Below are 22,194 nucleotides of genomic sequence, written 5' to 3'. Positions count from 1 at the left end.
ACCCAAAAAATGTCTGAAGATGTTAAAAAACTTTTGCTTAACTTTGTTTTTGCTTAATGAGCAAATACACATGCACATACAGTCACACACACATATTAGACTACACACTGAGGTCCTTGGTGAGCGCATTAAAAAAATGCGTTAAGGGCGCGTTGCCAAGGACCAAGGAGAACAAATATTAATGTCTGGGCCATATACTCATTCGACCCATACACACACACACACTTACACATACACACATGCAAACTGTGCGTAGTACGCTTAAAACTGTAAAAAAATGTCCTGGGTGAAGTTTGGGGCGCTGACTGTTCGAAAATTACACTTGCCGCTGGGGTTGGTGTTGTGTTTTTTTGGGTGGAAAATACCCAGATATTGTCTGGCCAACAACAACAACAACAATTGGTGACTGGAACAACAAAAAAATGTTAAAAAATTAGAAACGAGCAGATTTGACGCACGCACATGTCGCCGTTACTCCCACTCCTTTTCTTACCCCCTCTCTGCCCTAGCCTCACCCCGCCCCACACACGCACTGGCTCACACTTTTCGCTTGGCATAAATTATTTAGACTCATTTAATGTTTTGGCTGCTGCTGAGTTTTCTGCTTCTTTTTGTTCGTTTTTCCTTCTCTTTATATTTTTACGATTTTCAATTTTTATTTCGACCACCCTTCAAGCAAATTTCACAGCTTTTTGGGGGATTTTTCAGTAAAAGCAGCTACATTTTCGTTGGTAAAATTTAAATAATGTGTCCCCTGTCGCCACCAGATGTAGCATCCCCCCTCCACCCTCATACGATAACTGTATGTTGAGCTTCGTTGGGTGTATCCATTTATAAGGGTTGGGGTAATGCCTGAGGGTGCCTGCACTGTAGCGATAATTTTTCCATTATAACAGAAACAGTGTGACCAGTTTCAGTTAATCCACAATGTCTTTTCTTTTCTCCTTCTTATCGATATTGCAGTTAAACCCACAAATTATCATGCCTCATTCAGTTTGAGCTAATCCTCATTAGCAACCGGTTTTTTTCAACTGGTCAGTGGTCATTTAACAACAAAATAAACAAATCACTCCCCTCCCTCTGCACTCATTGGTCACACTTACAACCGGTAGGCAACCCCTCTTGCTTTGCTCATATTATAACAATTTGAGATGATAATGCGATTTTTATTGCACCTATGTCCAGTCTAGTTTGCACCCCTGTTTGACCAGGGTTAAGTGAGTGGTCAGTTTGCCTCAGTCCTTTTTATGGGTTTATTTGATTTGACTTTTCGCTTTGGGCAGTGCATAAATTAGCATTGTTTGGTCACCTTAATAGGATAGGATGGGGTGTCCTTTACGAGCGGTTGTTAGGCAATTAGCAATGCGCGTAATTAATAGTTTAGGCGTGTTATTTCATGGGATTTATAACAAGGGTTATTGGGTACAATTGGTATTACAACACTTGAATATCTCGCTTACGATATTCAAATAATTTTATCGTATGATGATTTTTAACAATTGAGTTTAGATTCACTCAATATCGTATACGATATTCACAACATAACATTGAACATATTTTGCGATATTTGAATGTATTTGAGTCTTAAAGGACAGCATTAATCGAGAAGTATCTCCCGCTTCTATTAATCATTCTCCCTAAGCCTGCAATCTATCTATCACATACCTTCAGTTACCTAAGCCTTCGTCATGCAAATGTAACGGCATTTCTTACGAAGAAAAATTCCCACATGTCCTTAACATTGAATGTCCTTTGCGAAATTGCGCAACTGCAACCCCTTCTAAGGAAAGAACAACAACAGCAAGTCATTAATAAAATGCTCATGCATTATCCTTGCGCAATTGCCGTCTCGTTGAGGCCTCATTGCGCCCTTGCACTTTTCAACAAGGGTGCAATTTTCGCACATTTGCAATTCTCGACATCATCAACATCCTTGACACGACACGAGGGACAAGGGGATGCTAACCAACAAGTGCAGTTGATGCAAACATAAACCAAAACAGATTCCAAGTCTGAATTGGCATTGTTTGCCATTCAGCTCATTGTTGTCTGGGTGTTGCCGTTGTCCTGATTTGTGCACACACGCAGCAAGGATAACCGCATTTACTCAGTAAGGACCGTGTTGCCTGCCTGCCTCGGAATGAATAGGTTAAATGAGCGAGTGCACTGCCAAATGCAAATTTTTGCGCATTTCTATTCTGAATGTTGCATTTGCTGCACATTTGCATTACAATGAGGCAACAATATAAAGATAATCAAAGGGGTAGAAGAAAAGGGAGAAGCAGGTACAATTTTTCACAAAATTTTCACTGGTTGTTTAAGGTATACAGGAAATCTTAAGGAATCAAAACAATACCCGGCATAAAGGTCACAAAATAGGGAATTCTTATATGCTGTTTTATATTAAAAAAAATTCAGATCACATTTCGTATTTCCGGAAGTAGTTAAATTGAAAATATAATTTTTAATTGGTCACCAGCTTGACTTAAAACCAATAATTTACACAATTTACGTTAATTTCATTAAGGATAACTTTTAGATGGGGACAGCGATAATACTTATTTTCTTGTTATTGTATTCCAAGCCATATGAGTTTGCATATTACAACATTTGTAGCTCAGTTTCCGTTTGCCATCAGAAAGTCATTTGGTAACAATCCGAATGTGCTTTACGTGTTAGCCAACAACAGCCTTTACCTTGCATGTTCTGGCAGGTTTCATTAATTTCCAACAGCCCAAGCAATGCGTAATTTATGCAAATCAACCAGAAATGTTTATTGGATATATTAAGGTATAAAAAAAAGCAGACCAAGGTAATTAGCAAAGGTTGAGCTGCATGTCCTGCAGGGACATGTGGCAAAGCACTTAGCCTGGCACGCGTGCTACTTGGAGTCTATTGTGCAACGATTTGATGAAGAGAGAGGGAATTTGGAGGTGGCGGCAGCACATGTAATGTCCAGCCTAATGACCGCTACGCACTTCCGTTTTGACTCAAGGACTCTCATGCGTATTTTCGGCTCTGATAAATATTCAAATTAGAAAAGTGCGCAAAGTCAGCGCCAAAAAGTGTGTCGCATATTAAAAAGTAATTTTCCAGGCAAACGATTCAACATTTTCCTTAATTTTCACATAATATCACAATAGAGAGAGAAAGAACAGAAAATGAGGGAGAAACACATGCTGTTCGACATGAGCTTGACCGGAAATGCCATACGTGACGGAAATGCGTGATTCTTGTTATGAACTTCATTATATATGAACTCACATAAACTTAAACTAGAAATATGTAAATTTATTGAGAAAAATTGTAAGCATTTGCTTGTCCAAAAGTGGAAAGAAGAAAAATTATTTAATTTGTTTTCTGGCGCATAATAAATATTAATGGAACATATTTATATGTAACATAGTGCACTGAAGAAAATAGCATAATGAAGAACATTCATCTTAAATATTTTATTCTTAAATTAATACCATGTTACGGCTATATTAATAATTCTAAGAATATTAATCTTATAAATAAAAGTTCTTAATACAAGAACAAAAATCTTTAATTGCTGGGAAAATATAATATGTACTATTTAACACGGAATAAATAATGGACCCGTGGCGCTCTGGTTAGAGAAACCGCTTTAGTTGTGAAAACAGCAGGCGCCGGCTCAAATCCCACTTGTTTGAAAGTAAAATAACATTTATAAAAATTACCAATTCAGAATAAAATGTATATAAATCAATATTTAAAGAAAATATATAAATTTTTAAATCATTTTAAATTTTTTATTTTTTAATTTTAAGAACATGTATTCTTAAAATAAGAACTTGGTCTTATTTGAAATGTTCTTAAACCCAAGATGTGTTTTCTTAATCGAAGAATTTTATGTTCTCAACTCATTTTTTAGCCCAAATTCTTAGTTTTGAGACTAAAATCTTGATTTTAGAACATTTTTTTTAACAGTGTATGCTATTGATATTATCACTATTATTTATTTTATAAGCATTGTATAAAACTTTAAATAATTTCAATGGATTTCTTTTTTTACAGTATATCTGTTCATTATGATATTTTTGATTAGATACTCGTATGCTTAAGTTGTTTACTTACCTCCTATTTTCCTTTATGACGATCAACCCAGGCTTAAGCGTTAATAATAGTTGATTTGCGTTGTATTTATCTGATGTTCCCCTTAAATATTCTTCCATTCCATCTTTTTGCATATGCATAAAAGTCAACTTTTTTGAGTTTGCTGTTTACTTTTATTCTAACTTTAAATTGAGATGAATATTAATGATTTTTAGTATTACGCAATCTTGTGAAAGCCGCTTTTGTCTTTTGCTTTTTCCTTTTTGGCTCTGCTATTTGTCGTACCGTTTGTTTCATTCCAAATTTCGGTTTTTTTTTCGCCTTCGCTAAACGTCAACTAGAAAATCCTTGAATATCATAAATATTCCCAACACTCGCAGCGTTGTCTTCCATTTGCCGCATTTGATGTTTGATGTGAATGTGGATGTGGCTGTGGATGTTGACAGGCGAGTGCGAAGACAGAGAGAGGGAGAAGAGAGGAGTGTGGTGCGCGGCTTAAGGAGTTGTTTTGGGTCCTGCCCACAGGACACAGTTGCTGCTACCCAATACAGCTCTTTACCCCGGCTGTAAATTTTAATGATTTTTGTGTAGTTGTTGTCTTGGCACACACGCCTCGTCCTGGAAATACTCCTGCTCCTTTTAGTCCTGCTTCTGCTCCTGCTGCTGCTGCTGTTTGTTGTCGTTGCGCTGCGCTCTGCTGCTTTTTTATTGGATTTGCCAGTGAAGCGTCAAGCGGAGAGTTAGCCTCGAGGTGCCCGGACTCGTACTTATTCTCGTACTCCTTCTCGTCCTGGGCCTCGGCTCATCTAGCCTGTGTGTGTGTGTGTGTGCTGCGCTTGTCATCTGGCTAAGCTCTAAAAATTAATGATGCGCAGCCCATTCGAGAGATCCTGGCGCTGTCATTGGCTCGCTGGCAGGATGCGTATCCTCGTATATGCAAAAATTCACATTCGCTGCTCTAAGCCGCGGCTCAGTTCCGTTCGGCTCATTGATGAAAATTAATGAGTGTGCGTGTTCTACTCCTTGTATGCAAAAACAAAAAAAATATACACAAATACAAATATATCTACAAATTTTTTGGAAGATTTTTCGTTTCGATATAGTACTTTTTAAATAACGAAAACTTGTTTGTATTCGTCCTGGTTCTAGCCAAGGCATCTGACTCTGTCGCAAACTCTAGAAACTAATTTGCATAATTACAGCCCGTAATTTTTTCTCGTTTTTATTTACAGAGCTTGCTTTTGTGTGTGTGCCTTGCGGAATAAGGGACGCAATGTCCTTTTTGTGTATGTATGTACATACGTCTCGGTGTTCCCTCATGACGCACATACATTTACAGATACAGATACACACATGAACAGCCGCACGCACTTTTGATTTCAAATGCGAGTACAAAATACAAATGCGAATACGATTTCGAATCCGAATAGGTATACGAATACTCGTACGAGCTATAAGAGTGTATGCATTGCCGATTCCCATTTGCATATTCACAATTAACATCTAACAAAGGCTCCCTTAGATTCACACACACACACACACTTACAGCTATTATTATTCTGTTGAGAAGAAACTTCAAAAAATTGAGAGCGCTTTTGTTATAGCTATTGTTGTTGCTGAGAAACGTGTCTTTTCTAATAAAAGAAATAGACAAAACCATTTCAAAGGTTTCTTAGTTTAAATTTGACAAACTCTTAAGTAATGTTCGTAAATAGGAATTTTTATAAAGTGAGTTAGAATTTGATTGTACTCACAAAGAATATTATTCTTTTGAGATGTTCCTTCATTAATTTATATAAAACTACTTAGGTTAATTTTATTGATTATATAATTATAATTACTTTTACTTATCAATTCGTGGTCTAGCTTTAGGCATTTAGCATTTATTAGCTGTCAAGAATTTGCTTGGGACATTTTAAGAGTTTTTATATACTTTAAAAATGCAACCCCTCAAATTTTTTTATTACTAATCACAAGATGCCGTCTGAGCTCTTCATTTGGAGAAGTTCGTTTCTTGCCCATTACATAGAAAGTAGCTAAGTTGACAATGGCGTTCTCAGACTTGGGGATATTTCTCCAGTTCATTCCTCTCATTAGCATGTGCTCTCGCTCTGTGTGTGTGTGTGTGTGTCGGTGTGTGTGTGTGTATGAGAGAGAGAAAAATTTTATTCTTCTAGAGCTGAAGCATTTTTCTTTGGTTTACTCGTGAGTTTTTTCTTTAATTTTATTGATTTTCCAGGATGCCCGGCACTTTCCTTTACAGTTAGCCAGCTAATGAGCTGCAGTTGCGTTTTGCTCGTCATTGTTTGGCCAACGGGATCCCTCCCAGATTCATTCAACTTTGCTGGCTGCTGATTATAATCAGCATTATAATGTGTACTCTCTTACACTTGAATAGTTCACGCCACGGATCAGTGGAGCTGGAGAAGCTGATGCTGGAAGCTGAAGCTGGAGCTGGAGCTGCCACATCAGTTGACTGCGTTGTGGAACGTGCAACGCAATGCCTGAGTTGGCTTTCGAGGCACTTTCTTATAGGCTCTAATACCCATAATCAGGTTAACGTTAACGTTTAGTTTACCCACTGATTTGCTGGCACTTCTTCTGCCCAGCTGACAAGAAGCAACTGCTCTAACTGTGGTGAATGTGTGAACATTCTGGCAGCTTCCTAGTCAGTGGAGGCAATCGCAATTTGCCCCCAAGTTGCCCAGATCCCAGTGGAAACAGATTTTAATCAAAAGTCAGACCGTTGTAACCCGATTCGAAAGACCTTTCTCCCGCACGTTAGCTGTTTATATAATTATGATATTTGATTTAATGACGACTTGCTTCCGAAACAATCCAATCAAAAAATTTGATTGAAGTGGGCGGCCCATTGGCCCATTGGTCCAACAGCTAGGCGTGAAACTATTCCAAAGGTCAAACACCCAAAAGAAGTACCAATCCCCAGTTTCCAATCCCCAGTTCCCAGTCTTCAGTCCTCAGTCCCCAGTCCTAGTCTTAATCCTCATCCAAGTCGTTTTAACTGATTTAGTATAATGGGAACTAGTGCAAGCCAGGGCAATTTCCTAGTGAATTTATAACCACATGCTGCAGAAGGTATGGATCGATACTCCATACTCACATGCCGTCGACTCTCCATTGGAGTGCCCATGTCGATATTAAATTCTTAATTTGCAATCATTAGCAACCCGTGAGCCATGGGGCATGCCAAGGCGGCAAATTTAATACCCATATATTGTCGAATGCGTTCCTACACACGACTGCCAATCGGTTGGATAGTCTGCGTCTTGTTCCTGTTCTTGTTCTGGGTAGCTGCATTTGATTTTTAAATTGAAAATAATAATTTTGCGCACTCAATTTTCAGCGATTTGTCAAAACATTGTTTATTGTCCGACGCCAGAGCCGCAAAGTCGCCAGCCTCCAGTCTCCAGTCTCCAGACTTTAGTTTTCAGTCTCGGTCTCAGTCTCAACCTCAGTCAGCTACCCATCCTCGTCTTCAACCCATCTCCAGATCATCCAAGTCTTTCTACTCGGCGGCGCACTTTAAGTTAATTGAAATATTTCAACGATTTTCGCCCCTACTGATGTTGCCTGTGGCTTCTACCTGCCTCGTCTACTCGTCCACTCGTCCAGTGTCTGTCCATTGGATTCGGGACACTTCAGCTGCTTTAGCTTTGCATGCGGCTTGGATCAAAGAGTTTCTCCTTTTATTTTTTATATTTTGCATATTCCTTTTAATAGAATTCAATGCTCATTTCTATCGCATGCGATTTATTTGCAATGTATTTAAGTTCACGAATCTGGGATCAGACTGGGATCTCTATCCTTCTCTCTTCTGACTTACCTCTGTCTGAGTTCGAGAGCAATATTGATTTTTTATTGCCATTTGACCGCTAGGCGCCATATTGCTTAAAAATTGAGTGATTGGGTTTCTCTTGATTGTACTGCATAATTGTCTGAATATTAATATGGGAAAAAGTAAACTCAAGTAAAATAAAACAGTTTGTCTTGGCAAATAACTTGATAATAAGTTCTGAAGCTGAATTCGTAATCATAAATTGGGAAATCTTTACAATATCTGAGAGTATGATATTTAGTTATTAAAAAAATTCGTTGCAGATTCATTAAAAGCATTATTTCCGAATGTAGCTCTTCAGTTTATTTTCACAACTTTAATATTTCCTAGCTTAAAATATATTCAGGACTGCAGTTAGCTGTTATTAACTCCCAATTTTATTTAAGAAAGTAGATACTGATAGATAGATACAAATAATTGAATTAGCGCTAAAAAAGAAGACTATATGACATTTAAGAATGGAAATGTTATACAGACTATGTTAGAGTTGTTAAAATAAAATTAGATCCCAGAGGCGTCGTCATTTAGAAGCATTTCGTGGCTTGCAACAGGCAATATCCGAATCACTGGAGAGTTTAATGCGATGACCACAGGGATGTCCAGATGCTTGAAGAAATTCAATGTATTCTATGAAATCATCGTAGCTTACAAATCGCAACCTGTTGCAAGCCTGACTATGATGATATTTGCAACCTGAATCGTAGATCCAATGACGTCTATGATTGTTAATGGCGCCCTTATATCTATCAGGTTTTCTTTTTCTAAAAAAGAAGGAGATGATTTCCGAAGACTGGTGACTATTACTCACATAATGATACTCACAATTTGTCTATATTTTCACGGATTAGTTTCTGTATTGCCAAGGATTGAGAAAGAAATTTGAGAGCTGGCGGACCATCGGTGCGTCTATCAAAGGTGATGAGAAATAAATAGGGCATCATGTCAAAGTGTACGAGCTTAATGAGATCCAAAGTATGACATTTCCGTGACTCCCAGTCATAGTCCAACCACAAGAAGAGAGAATAAAGGATCTAAAAAATCGGTTATATTGCAATACGAAGAAAGAAATTTGTAATTTGTAACCCACTTCGATTTCCGTGTTGACAGCTATCATATCCATTTTAAACAGACTGTAAATTTTGTCGTAATCAAGATTCACAAATTCGCTGCTTCCTGCAAATGGCAACCAAATGCGGATCAAGTATGGCGATAGTTGCTTCTCAAAGAAAACGCAAACCTTCTTGGCAACTGTGTAGACAGCAAAGATTTTGTCAATCGATTTCAATGAATCGAATATTAATTTCCAGCATTGACTGTGCAATTCCTTAATTTTCAAGTAATGAGCAGCACGAGTTAATTCCATCATTTGTCTGAGAGTCAAGTTTGTCAATGGTTCGAGCATCCAACGGTAGACCCTTACAAAGTCCTCCGATGAGATGATGCACGGTGGCAAATATATCAACGGACAACTTGGAAGTTGATGGAAATATTCGGAGATTAGAGCCAACAGCATGCTATGGCAGTAGAGTTGCTTGCTATCGGTTACAACACCGACTGTCGGTCGAATATTTTCTCGAAACATTTGAAAAAGTGCTTTGGTATAATGAATTCTCGTGGACATCATTTGTGGATCCCATGGAAACTCTGGTGGCAGTATTAGATCCTCCAATTGCTGTTGAGGAAACTTTAGAGAGATCAGTTCACGTAAATTCACGGGCTTGTTGAAGAACTCGGTTTCCGAGCGGCTTTTCATTTCCGTAATAGGGCACATCAGCTTTAAGCCTATAACTTTCTCTCGTCTTTCTTCTTTTAGCACGTCCATGTCATCGTTCAGTTTTTGCAGCCATTTAGTTCGAGGGTATCCATTATCTTGTGCATCAATTCTTTCCCTTAACAGCATTTGATTGAGATATGCCACAATTGCTTGCATATATTTTTCCTCTTTATAGTTTATTGCCACCATTTTTTCACTTTCTTCTCGATCTAATCGTTTTTCCTTTTCAACTTGCAGGTCTATTTCCCATCTCTCTTTCTTTAATTTAAAGTACTCTTCTATCGAATACTCTTCTTTCTCCTCATTGAGTTTATCTAGTAATGAAATTAGTTCGACTTCCGTCTCATTATCGGTCTCCTCGTCCATTTCGTCTACGTCGAATTTTGAATATGCTCAAAACAAACTGACATCAAAAAAGCTCTATGAAAAACAATAAACAGATTGTTCCTAAATATGTAAGTAGATTTTTAGGAGTTCTAGATGACATTAAAAATGTGTACGGTGTGAAATTTTGTTTATTGGGAAAGTTTAATTAAAGAAAGACAGTACGACAATCAGTCTACGAAAGCTTAACTTTTAGCCCAAAAATATTCCTGAAAAGCTTTCAGATAACTTGTCCTTAAGAGTAAGCTTATAAGAATGCTAAAAAGCTGTTTATTCTCTTGTACGAATACTATTCCCAGTTGTTTTTGATCTTTCCCCTAAATCAAAATATTCGTTCTCACTCTTTTTCTCTCGGAAAAAATGATTAACTACTCCGCTTCTTCAAATAAATTCCCAGAAATGTCCTGCCAGTTGGCCATAGGCCTGCTGAGAACATTTCTGTGTAATCCTGTGAGCTTTGGTGGCTTGAGAAACAAATTTTGGTTGTTTTGTTTCTGACAAGCGCCCAGCGACAGTCTATTCCAACTGTCGCACAGTGGGCTCCAAGCAATTTTCTACTCAACGTATATCTGGCTGGATCTGAGTGTATGACTGTCACATGCGTTTGGCGTCCGGCTCCAAAGTTTATGCAATGTGACGGCAAATGGCGGTATGGTATGGGATAACGCCCACAAAAAAGTTTCGGAGTCCCTCGAAGCAGCGCGTAAATCTTTTGCATAATTCAGTGCCTGATGTTTCTACTCCTGGCCAGGCCATCCAGTACACACTTTAAGGCGGTTTCAAGTGGCGCACTTACGTAGAAAGAGCCCCGCACACGTCTTATACCCATAGCAGCTGCTTGTCACACCAATAGCCTGTCCAACTCCTCCGCTTGCCCAGCCTCCTTCATGTCCATTCAGTCGAACAACTTGAGACCCCCTGTCTGTGCTCATTCCAGTGCAGAGTCCGGAACACAGTCCCCACGGCATCTTCTTGAGCGCACATGCAAATCCCGAGCTGTCCTTCATTGGCACCCACCCTTGTCCTCATCCGCTCCCGTTTTATAGTTAAACATGCCACCCATTTAATAATCATCCCTTCACGCATTCTCCCCCGCCACATGTAAATGATTTTTTTTCTTCCTTTTTCGCTTCTTCTTCTTCTTCTTCATTGTGGACTTTGCTACTTTCTCAGCTTCCGTTGGAACATATCCGGGACGTTTCTTATCCATTCTTCTTGCTGTTGTTGTTGTTGTTGTTATTGTTGTTGTTATTGTGCGTGTGCGTGTGCAGACTGTTGTTTAGTTGAGTCTCTTCCCCAGGTTTCCCTGGTCTCTCGGGGCGTCATTTGTATTAACGAAGGTGAAGGATTTTTCAATTTCTTTTTTACTCACCTTTTCAAATTCTTTGTCTTCCCATATTAGGTACCGTGGCATGTAGTATACATTATAACAATCGTTATATGAAATATATCTATTTCAACTGATGGAACTACAAACTTATCCCACTGTGCCATCGTGCTATTCATCTTCATCTGCGTCGCGAATTTTTATATTTATTTATAGCCTCTACTAATGTTAATTTTGTATTATTGCATGTAAATACGGTAAGAACGAGAACATATAATGAGGGTGAGGATATTTAGATAAGTTAAAATAATTAAAATAAATAATAAGTACTAAGGTAATAATGCTGAATGTAAAACGAACATATATATATTAAATCTTACCCAGTTTTTTTGAATAATATGTCCTATATATATTTAAAAACCAACACATTTATCCAATTCGGGTCTAACGACTAACTAACAACTCAGTTTTACTTAAAACAAACTTAGCATTGGGTTCGGACACGATTCGGTCTCAAATTTCATTACATATGTATTAGCTACAAGTCAATTTGAAAATATAATGGATATTATGTCGAATTTACTGCACAGCCGTCAGCATTAGATCACATGGAGTATACGCTACTTATCAATGGATCTCACGTGCAATTTAACGAATTTGGGAAAACACTTACAAGGAAAGAGATGCCAAATAAAAAGAAGGAAACACGACATTAAACAGACAATAGACAAACATGGCCATAACTACGCAGCTGTAGCTCATGGAATTCAAAGCCTGTAATTTCAGCCAAGCTTCAAGTAATTCCATATCCACAGCCACAACCACATCCACATCCCAGAGCTGCAGTCCAAGATGTTGCGCGTGCGAGGTTGCCGTTCGGTGTTGTGATGATATCAGACTGCAGGAATCGATGCCTGGCACGAAATGAGACTCAGTCTAGGCTTAAATATAATAATATTTGTATGCGTTATAACCACATACATAAATACATACATAGCAGTAGTAAAGCCAACTAGGTGGGGACTGCATGACTGGGGGAAGTGGCAGCACTGTTGGCAGCAGTTGCAGAAAGCCTTGTTAGCTCCACTTGGTTGCCCTCTAACTGGCCAAGTGACCAAGGCCTGACTAAGCTTGTCTTGGCTAAGCAGGCATTGAGTTGTGAATAAGTGAGTAAGTGAGCGCTCTTTCCCCTTTACACTCTTGTGCTTGGAGGGTGCCGGAGGTCATTTGGCTTCTTAAATGCAATTGAACGGTGTTCGTGCGGCATTTTGGGGCAACACTTTGCAAGTGATTCTTGTGGCTCCACTCGCAGTGTAGCGGAGTGTAGCTCGTTGCCGATGCTTCCTGGCAATGTACAAAGAGTGGAACAGGGTTGCCAATGCAGCTTAAAACTCATAAATACTAAAAAACAATCTAAAATAAAACAATTTATGAAAATTTGGTGTTTATTTCTATAGTTACTTTAGTAATTGTGAAATTTGGGTCTAACTATTAAAAAAATAATTGATGCGGTTTTCTAGCTTATTATTTTAAACCATTATTAAAATGTATATTTCACGTTGCATTTAGACTTAATATTTAAAAACTATCGTTTTTACTTTATAGGACTTAATAAATATATTCATAAAATTTAGGTGAAATAAAATTAAAACATTTATATTTAAGTTCATTTTTTGTTGTTGCTAAAACAGTTACCTAACATAACGTATATATGTATATTACAGTGGATCAATTTGTATAGAGTAAAAAAAATGCACAAAGCGGCTATAAAATTCGTAATCTGCGATGAATTCTAAGAACAATTACCCAAGAAACCATAGGTCTGAAATCAATATCGAGCTTCCACTTTTTACAGAGAAGTTATAAATATATTTTATGATATATTGATAATTGTCTGTAAGGTTTGACTTAACTCTAAAACAAAAACAAATTAAAAACTAAAATAGAGGGCTATTTATGATAAATTTAGAGATAAGAATAAGTTGGCGGGCTCTTTTCAATTGAATTTTAAAATTAATGCAAAATTAACTTTTATATTGAAACTTGACAAAAGTGCTTAGGTTTAAAATTCAATTTAAAAAAATTAGTTAAGACCGCCAAGAAATTCTTATCTCTTAATTCATTATAATTCGGCCTCTATATGTGGGTTTATTTATTATTTTTTATTTTTTAGGTAAATTTTACCTAACAGATTTTTATGCCATACAGAACACTTGAAAACCTTCCTCGAAAAAAGTGGAAGCTGGATATTGATTTTAGACATATGGTTTCTTGGCAATTCTTCTTAGAATTCATTGTGGATTTCGAATTTCATAACCGCTTTGTAGCAAAAAAATAGATCCTTTCTAATGTAAAGAATTCATTTAAATAAGTGAGACTTATCTAATCGTTTACAAATGTATTTATTTCATGACATAGCCTGGCAACCCTGTTTCCAAAACACTTCCCACTTCAAGATTGATAATAAGACAGCGCCGCAAAGAATTCTCAACAAATATCCACTAAATGGTTGAGCAGATGATCGCCCAAAGCTTATGCGCTGTCAATTTCATTGTTTTCCGGTGTCTAAATTGTAATCCTTGCCAAGAGTCAGACTTCTCCCCCTCTTCATCCTTGCAGCAAATGGAGCGGCTTTCACTTTGGCAATTCGGCTGTGTGAGAAGCGATCGCTGTACCCGCTGCCCCATGCCCCATGCCCCATGCCACATACGAGCTGGGATGTTGTAGATTCGCGTTGGGTCCGAGTCCAAGTCGGGAGTCGGGAGTCGGGCGTCTGAAGTCCGTTTCTGTCTTGTGTGTTCGCTGGTCGTTTGCGATTTGGTCGCGATTTGACGGCGAATTTGTTACACCCACAATTGTTGTGGCAGTCACCTTTTCGGCCTGGTAGTCTTTTGCCACTTGCGGCACTTTTGCACTTGAAATGAGATCGCCATGGATTGCCCAACGAGTGTCTGCTTCCCTCTGGCTGCCTGCGCCGTGTCTTAGAAATGATTTATTTGAGCACGCGCGTTCGCCAGCTCGCAAAGGCCACACTCCCGAACTGCTGGTAGTCTGGAAAACGTTCCTTATCGCCAAGCAATTAATCCGTGTGATTGGTCGCTTAACGCCCACGTTCAGTGGAACTCCAAGCTTACAAAAACTACTCCAATTCTGGTTCTGAGATTTTGTGAAATATCCAAATAAGCAAGCTTGTAGAAACTTCGTAGGAGACTTCCACCTCAATCAGACTCTTAATTTGACAGTTCGGGAATATAACACACGTATTTTTAAGATTTTGGCAATTTACAGAAATTTCTTATGAGATTTTTATATTCAATGAGAGTCATTACTATGAAATGAAATATGAAATAATCGCATGTAGGTTTGAAAAATTTCTATAATTATTTCAAAAACTATACTATCTTTTAGTTTGATGAAAACTTATGGTTTTTAGCTAAACTTCCCATAGGATTTGGTTTTACTTAAAAATATTCATTCCAATAGTATTAGATATTTAAGTTTTTATTCAGGTGTCATTTAAAAATTGATTGTGGAAACAAGTTTTCGAAAGGGAAAGAATTTGGGAATACGACTTAGGAGAAGTGTTCTCTTTACTTCTTCTTCAGGAAGGGGCTGACGATAGCGGGAGCAGCATATGTGGTGATCGGAGCAGTATAAGCCGGAGCTGTGTAGGTGGTCACAGGTGCAGCATATGCGGGGGCACTGTACACAGAGCGGGTGTAAGCGGAATAGGCTGCGGGGAAGGCAGCAGCCGAGTAGGTGGCCACAGGAGCAGCAGCCGAGTAGGTGGCCACTGGAGCAAAGGCAGGAGCTGCGGCGTAGGTGGTGACAGGTGAAGCCAGGAAGCCAGCCTGGGCAACAGCCACACAGAGAGCCAAGCAGATGAGGTACTGAAAATCAGAAAAAATTCAAAGATCAGAAACTGAGATCAGGAGCAACTGTCGAGGCTCACACTTACTTGCATGTTGTTTGATTGGTTTGGTTTGCTTTGTTGATTCATCAACGACTGATGCTGTTGGCCAGTTAATGCGACGCTTTTATAGCCAGGTTAATAACGTTTCAATTGCGTAGGTGAACAGCGAGCAGAAACAAGTTTTGCGGCTTAAAATCTGAACTAGAACACAATACGAACGCAATGAGTATTTTTTTATACAAAAAATGCGGATGCTGTCACAGCACTTGGAATTATCTTTAGCTTGCCTAATAATTGTCGAGTAATTGTCAACGCAGGCGTATCAAATGGATTAATTATTATTTTTTTTTTCACATTTTGAGCTCTTTGAGTCTACTGCTATCATTTTATATGTGGAGTAGTCGTAGATAATTATACTTTTATACAAAGAAATTTGGCTTCATTGTTAAGATATTAATTTTGATCACTTCGTGTGTATAGCTGGATTTTTTTATTTCAAGCATAGATTATAGAATGGGCCTACCTAACTTGCAATAACAACTTATTTAATAATTGTCACTAAATTAAACTTTATAAGATCTTAATCGATCTGTGGATTTTATATGCTGATAAAAGAAATGTTATAAAATCAAGATTTTGGTCTCAAAACTAAGAATTTTAGTCTAAAAGAAATGTCGAAAACATAAAAATCTTAAAGAAAACACAACTTGGTTTTGAGAACATTTTAAATTAGACTTATTTTAAGAATATATGTTCTTACAATTTATTTCAAGAAATAATAGAAAATAAAGGAGATGTTTAAATTTATGATTTTTGTATTGTTTTATTTTGATACATATACATTTTATTCTGGATTGGTAGCTTAATAAATGCTATTTTACTGCGTGTTTTTAGTTGTAATACTTTCCTAACAATTTAGTGTTTTTATTCTTGTTTTAAGAACTGCGATTTTTGGAAAAGTACTCTGCAAATAATTTAAGATGAATGTTCTTGATTTCAGAGTTGGTCTTCTTTTCAGTGTAAAATAAAACGTAGTATGCCATTACCGTACAAAAAAATGCAATGAAATTTCTTTCTATTTAAAATAGTAAGATCTCCGTTAAATTTCCACCGAATAGATTAGCCAAGCGATGAAAGCTCTTCTATCTAAGTATATCAAGATCGATTACTGTGCAGTCGATTGCACCAATCAAAAGTCGAGTTCTCTACCTCCGCCCCCTTCTGCTATTCTTTCTTCCCGTTTCCCTGTCTTCTGAGGACCAGAGCAAGTGACATGTTGACATTTCACGCATTTGACAGTTTAGCAGAGTCGCCGAGCAGAAACCGCTAACAAGGGCAAAAGGCAAACAGAAACCAGAACAGCCAACATCAGCAGCAGGACAAAGAAAAACTGTTTTTCCAGTGGGTTTTCCACGACATTGCGAAAATTTTGCAAATCCCACGCACACGTCTGCCAAAGGGGACAGTCAAGTGGGTGTGTGTGTGTGTGTGTGTGTGTGTGTGTGTGTGCACAGCTTTTGGTTGGCTGCACACACACAGACACACTTTCGCACACTTTCACCGCATGTCAACACCGAGAACCAAAAAGCAAAGACACCCCTCAGCACCCCCTAACACCCCTTCGGTACACCACAACACCCTCATGCTAAACTCGCCCGCATTTCGCAAGTCGCATTTTGCCTTTTGCCAAAATGTTTTTATTGGAATTTTATTTTATTTCATTGGATTTTGATGGTTTCATTGTGTGTCCCAAACCCGTAATGGAGTCACTGCCTTCTTCTTCCTCGGTCCCACCCCTCCGCCTGACTACCAAACGATGCAAGCAAAATGCGTATGCAAATTCTTTTTTTTTCTTCCGCCCCATCAAGAAAACCACTAAGAAACTGCGCTTACCGGATTTTTGGCAATGTTCGATGGGGGATGGTGGATTTACCAATCGGGGGAGGGGGAAGTCTTTGCTATTTTGTTTGTTGTTATAAACATAACAGGAGGCCCAGCTGCTGTGCCACACTTGCAACGCTGCGACGCGTTGAACATTTGACATTTACTGCTAATGAAGTCAATTGATGTCATTTATCTTGTTGTTGTCATTGTTGTTGTTACTGTGGGCAGGGCCTCGGGGTGTTGCTTGCGGTGGGTGACACTATATGAGATAACACGCACAACATGCTGCTAAAATATGCTGAGATTTGGCTGGCAGTGTGTGTGGAAATGTGTGCTTACATCATACACTACAATTCTTAGGGACAAGATTTCAGTGTACCAATTTCAAATGAAATCTAATAAGACCATTATGGTATCTCTATTAATTCTAATAACAATATCAGAGAAGGTAATAATATCCAAACGCTAAAGATTTATTTATTTATCATTAAAAGAACTAAGAATTAAGAGACTTTTTTTTGTAACCAGCTTAAAGCACTTCATTTAATTTATAAATTCAAAAAAAGTCCCAGAACTTTTACGCACTTTTAACTAGATATCTTACTAAAATAATATTCTATAAGAACTCTATCCTCATATACAAGTTATTCGGCCAATTTGCAATCTTACAAGGTCAATTTTTTGGAGCATTGCGAATAAAATGTGGCGCAAAGCGTGGCCACAGCATGCATGAAAGAATGCCTCATTTGAGTGCAACACGTTGGGGCAAGTTGGGGAGTAGAATATGGAGCGTGGAGCTGCCCCAGTCGCATGTCTGGCATGCAGCAACAATTTGCACAAAACGTGCAACGGCCGTCTGTAAAGCGATTACACTGTATAATGTTACCTGATCTAAATACTCCGACCTTAACTGAGTATCTGACTCCAACTGGCAACTGGCAACATATGCCAGACAACTGACTTGCCAGGTCGAGCGAATTATAGATATATGTATCAGTAAATGTATCTGCATCTTTACTATATTTGTCTTTGTATTCGTATCTTTAGCTGTGGCACTCGCTACGTTTCGATTCGGCTAAAACATCGCAATTTCACTTGATTATGCTTATGCTTATAGACATGGGGGCATCGAATTAATGCATCTGCTCGTAAATTTGTAATAACTCGTGAAAATGCTGGGAACGTGACAAAATAATTGAGTTCACGCAGTAAAATGAGATACATAATATACATATGTACGTAGAAGCTTCTCAGTTTGATTGGAAATATTTAGAGAGAAAAGTTTTAAGATATCTGAACACAACAGATTAAAATTTGAATAATTATTATGACCTTAACTGGTACTTATATCTTTAAATTCAATTTTGAAAATTATAATTTCTTCCTGGTCCTAGCAAACCGGCCTTGAAGAAACCCAGACCATCCCTCTCTTCAAGCACTTTGCACCTATTCAGAAGTTATGAAATAATTATCGCTACAAATAACAACTTGATCAGGAATTGACCCACAACACGAATGCGATTAAAGTAAAACGGAAAAGCAGGCAGTAATAGACGGGGTAAGAAGGGGTAACGGTTGACAAGTAAAGGTCACTCAATGTCCATGACGACTTTGAATGAGTGTGGACTGGGTATTCGGGCATTCGTATGACGAGGGCGACCGACCGACTGACCGCACGAACAAATGAATGGGCAGCGGGTCGACGTCAAAGGTCAGTTTCGGTTTCAGCCACAGGAGCAGCAGAAACAACAACAATGAACACAATCGTAATGGGTATAAAAAAGTCTGTACAAGGGTGTCGAATGAGTCCATTCCAAAAAGGGGTGAGTGCCGAGCGAATGTAAAGTGGAAGCGACACAAGACCAAAGGCTACTCAATGTGGTTATTGTTGTTGTTGCTAGCGGCAGCAAATCAATTAAAGGTAACCGATGCTAAGTCCAGTTGCAGACCGGTTCGGTCGTTGGCTTATTAACAAGTTGACCTAGGTCGTGCCACGCAAGAGGGGGCACTTTAAGGTTGTGGCTAAGAAATCTGCATGCCCATTAAGCTAAGCATCCGGAAAGGCGGCAGCTCAGTCAGCCAATTGCTTTCTGAATACCAAAAAAAAAAAAAAAAAGGAAGTGCTTGCTTAAAAAATGAAATAAGAAAAGAAAGAAACCGGCAGCTTCCTTTCTGAATGGGGATTGGCCGGCAATAAAAATTGCGTTGTCCTTTACATGAGTATTGCAAAATATTTTGAAAGCTATTTTTATTGCATTATTTTTGGCATTTGATTTTGAAGACTTGCCACGCTTCGCCTGGCAAAGACCAGCTAATAATACGAGGCAAAGGACGCCGAGGAACGTGTGGCAGTGGCAAAAGCTGCTTCTTTTTTATTGCACGACTTGTTAAACACTCGCAGGCTGCATCAAATGGAGGCACTTAAAGCTGAGCTAAGTGAAGACAGTTCGTCCTTGAAATAAGAGTTGTGGAGGCATCTTATTTAAATGACCCAGCTTAAATGATCTTGTGCTTTCTGATCTACTACTACTTATAATAAGTAAAATAGTATTAACCCACTCTAAAATTATTTATAAATTTATAATAATGTATATGCAATATATATTTTCACCCGCCTCCCTTTCATATTCACAAACTGACCCGCACTCTTCTTCAATTATTCCCTAATGACTACGTATTCCTTTCTCTGTACACATGTACGTATAATACTACATTTCTTTAATTTACCCATTTCTTATTCAATGATACAGCGTGTCTAATTTTTGATTATTTTGCAATTTACATATTGAATTACTTCCATAAGGAAACCCAAAGAAACTGAGAGGAAACCGCACAGAACGCCACATGATGATCTTCAGCGAAAGCAATAAAAAACGAATCAAATTTCAGCTGAGATTCCCCCAATGGGGTACTAAGAGATGGGAACGCACGGCAGGAGTGCAATTGGAGGCAATTGTAGTGCCAAGTGGAAGATGAAGTTAAGACGCTTCCCACACCATAAAAACCAACACGATCCAACCAAGTTCACCAGCATAGTCAGAATCCAAAGTACAAGAGCAACGAGGTGATCATGTGGCGCTACAAGGGAATCTCCCAGTGTCTCAGTAAGAGTATTAAGCGGGGCATTCTCTTACCTTATGCCGTTGCCAAAATGTTGAATCTGGCGCTCGCGAAATAAACGATTATCATCCATTATGAGCAGTTTCAGTTCCGACTGGACAGAGGTTCCTTTGCTCCTCATATATGTATACTCTCGTATTCTTTTATAAAAATGTTTGTTTTAGTACGTGACCGATAATACTAAGAGTAGCTCCTAGAAGAAGGACGGGGAAGTGGGGATGGGGGAAATGGAGCTGTGCTGAGCTGAGCTGAGCTGAGTTGAGTTTAGTTGAGCGCCGGCTGCTGATGCACAGAATGTGATACACACGCGATGTTCAACTCTACCTGAACACTGGCATTGTCTGCACTTATTATAGTTGTTCCTTATGTTGTTGTTGTTGTTGTTGTTGTTGCTATTGCTATTGTTGCTGCTGGCCAGATGATCTACATGAGGCAGCGGCTATTGCAAGTGCTCCATGAGGCAGGCGCTTGCAGAAGCAACACGTTGGGTTACAGAGTTCAATTGAGTTGACTCCTTTCCCATTCCATACCATACCACACCATTCCTTTAGAGCCAGCTCAGCGTAGTTGCCTTCAGTTCAGTTCGGTTCAGTTCAGTTCATGTGCATTTGCATTGGTCACGTTCTGGAGCGTGTAATATTTTTGCTTATCTTCCAACAAATATGTACAAATATGAATTTGAGTGGAGTCCCAGTGCAGTTACCCAGGTGAGGAGGTAAAAAGATCTAAAGACATGGGTAGAAGCGTGTGTGAGCCATCAAGTTTTTATTATGTTAGTTTATTATATTAATTTTATTTCTATTGTAGGGATAGATATGCAAATAACTAAGTCTATTTGTGCTTCCTGCTTACAATCGTTAGATAATTTGCCGAATTATTACATTAATTTAAAGCATTATCTTAATGGACTCTTTATTCCTAAGATTTTCTTTGCTTATCAAACATTTCCTTGCTATTTAATTTTAATTTTCGTTACTTTTCCTTTCAAGTGGAACTATTTATTTGCCAGATGTTTCAACTTGTCATTTAATGATAAACTTTTAACTGAAATCACCCATCAGCTCTCTAAATACACTGACTTTACTCAAGTTATTTTGACAGAGGAACCTCTCCAGCTTTCGGAGGCTCATCAGTCGCCTCATTGCTGAAATTACACTCATAATAGTCCCCACTCCGCTGAGCCTGGCGCTTCCAAGAGCCAGATTGTATGACAATCAGTTAATAATACCTCTGAGATATACGCACAATTCCCTTTATAACCTGGCATATAGCATCTATGAGCCCAATTGCGTTGACAGCAGCCGCATGCTGCCACCGCCCCCTCAGCACCCTCACCCCCACACACACCCACACCATCTATGGCCAAGCCCAAGGACAGGCGGTGTGCAAATTTATGCTGGGAAAATTTATGACACGCAACTTGTACACCCGCTAAACACAACAACAAACAAACAAACAAACCGTCACCCCATACAAGCTGGCAGCCAATAAACTAAACGCCAACCCCCCGAGCCCCGACTCCGTCCCCGGGCAATCCCCTAACCCTCGAGACGGCCATTGTCGTGTGCCAAAATCGAAGCAGAAGAAAAAAAGACATGGAAAGCTTTTGCGAAAAATCGGCTTTACCCTAATTTAGTTTGGCTTTCACTTTCATAATTTTTTGGCAACGACTTTCACCCCAAGTGAGCAGCAGCAGCAGCAGAGCCACCCCTAGGAGTGAGTGGGTCTTGGGTGTTCTATTTCACGTCATCGCTTTGATTGCAATTCAATTGCAAAATTGGCAAAAACATCAATTTCATGCCGCCGCAGAACAATCATCAAGTGCCGGCCCATTACGTAATCAGAAGCTCAGAGGCAAT

General features: G+C 38.8%; 2 protein-coding genes across 2 annotated transcripts; both read right to left on the bottom strand.

Annotated features, from left to right (window-relative positions):
- Positions 1-8,287: 8,287 nt before the first annotated feature.
- On the bottom strand, positions 8,288-10,135 carry LOC117783852. Its single transcript, XM_034621404.1, has 3 exons — positions 9,021-10,135; positions 8,756-8,964; positions 8,288-8,694 (listed from the first exon to the last, which is right to left on the bottom strand). Exons 1-3 carry the CDS (start codon positions 10,071-10,073, stop codon positions 8,454-8,456), a joined length of 1,503 nt encoding a protein of 500 aa, XP_034477295.1. The 5' UTR covers positions 10,074-10,135; the 3' UTR covers positions 8,288-8,453.
- Positions 10,136-14,898: 4,763 nt separating this feature from the next.
- On the bottom strand, positions 14,899-15,457 carry LOC117784726 (cuticle protein 16.5-like). The gene is made up of 2 exons (XM_034622534.1): positions 15,377-15,457; positions 14,899-15,308 (listed from the first exon to the last, which is right to left on the bottom strand). The coding sequence occupies exons 1-2, from the start codon at positions 15,416-15,418 to the stop codon at positions 15,009-15,011; spliced, it is 342 nt and encodes a 113-aa protein (XP_034478425.1). The 5' UTR covers positions 15,419-15,457; the 3' UTR covers positions 14,899-15,008.
- Between the last annotated feature and the right edge of the window lie 6,737 nt (positions 15,458-22,194).

Source organism: Drosophila innubila (genome assembly GCF_004354385.1).
Source record: "Drosophila innubila isolate TH190305 chromosome 2R unlocalized genomic scaffold, UK_Dinn_1.0 1_C_2R, whole genome shotgun sequence".
NCBI classification, from domain to species: domain Eukaryota; kingdom Metazoa; phylum Arthropoda; class Insecta; order Diptera; family Drosophilidae; genus Drosophila; species Drosophila innubila.
This window is presented reverse-complemented; position numbering and strand designations above follow the sequence as displayed.

Bases quoted from the DNA above. Each gene is read 5' to 3' on its own strand.
- LOC117783852 (XM_034621404.1), bottom strand. From the start codon at position 10,073: ATGGACGAGGAGACCGATAATGAGACGGAAGTCGAACTAATTTCATTA. The intron at 8,965-9,020 runs GTGGGTTACAAA...CCGATTTTTTAG, and splicing joins CTGTCAACACGGAAATCGAA to ATCCTTTATTCTCTCTTCTT. The intron at 8,695-8,755 runs GTGAGTATCATT...CTTCTTTTTTAG, and splicing joins CGTGAAAATATAGACAAATT to AAAAAGAAAACCTGATAGAT.
- LOC117784726 (XM_034622534.1), bottom strand. From the start codon at position 15,418: ATGAATCAACAAAGCAAACCAAACCAATCAAACAACATGCAA. The intron at 15,309-15,376 runs GTAAGTGTGAGC...TCTGATTTTCAG, and splicing joins ACCAATCAAACAACATGCAA to TACCTCATCTGCTTGGCTCT.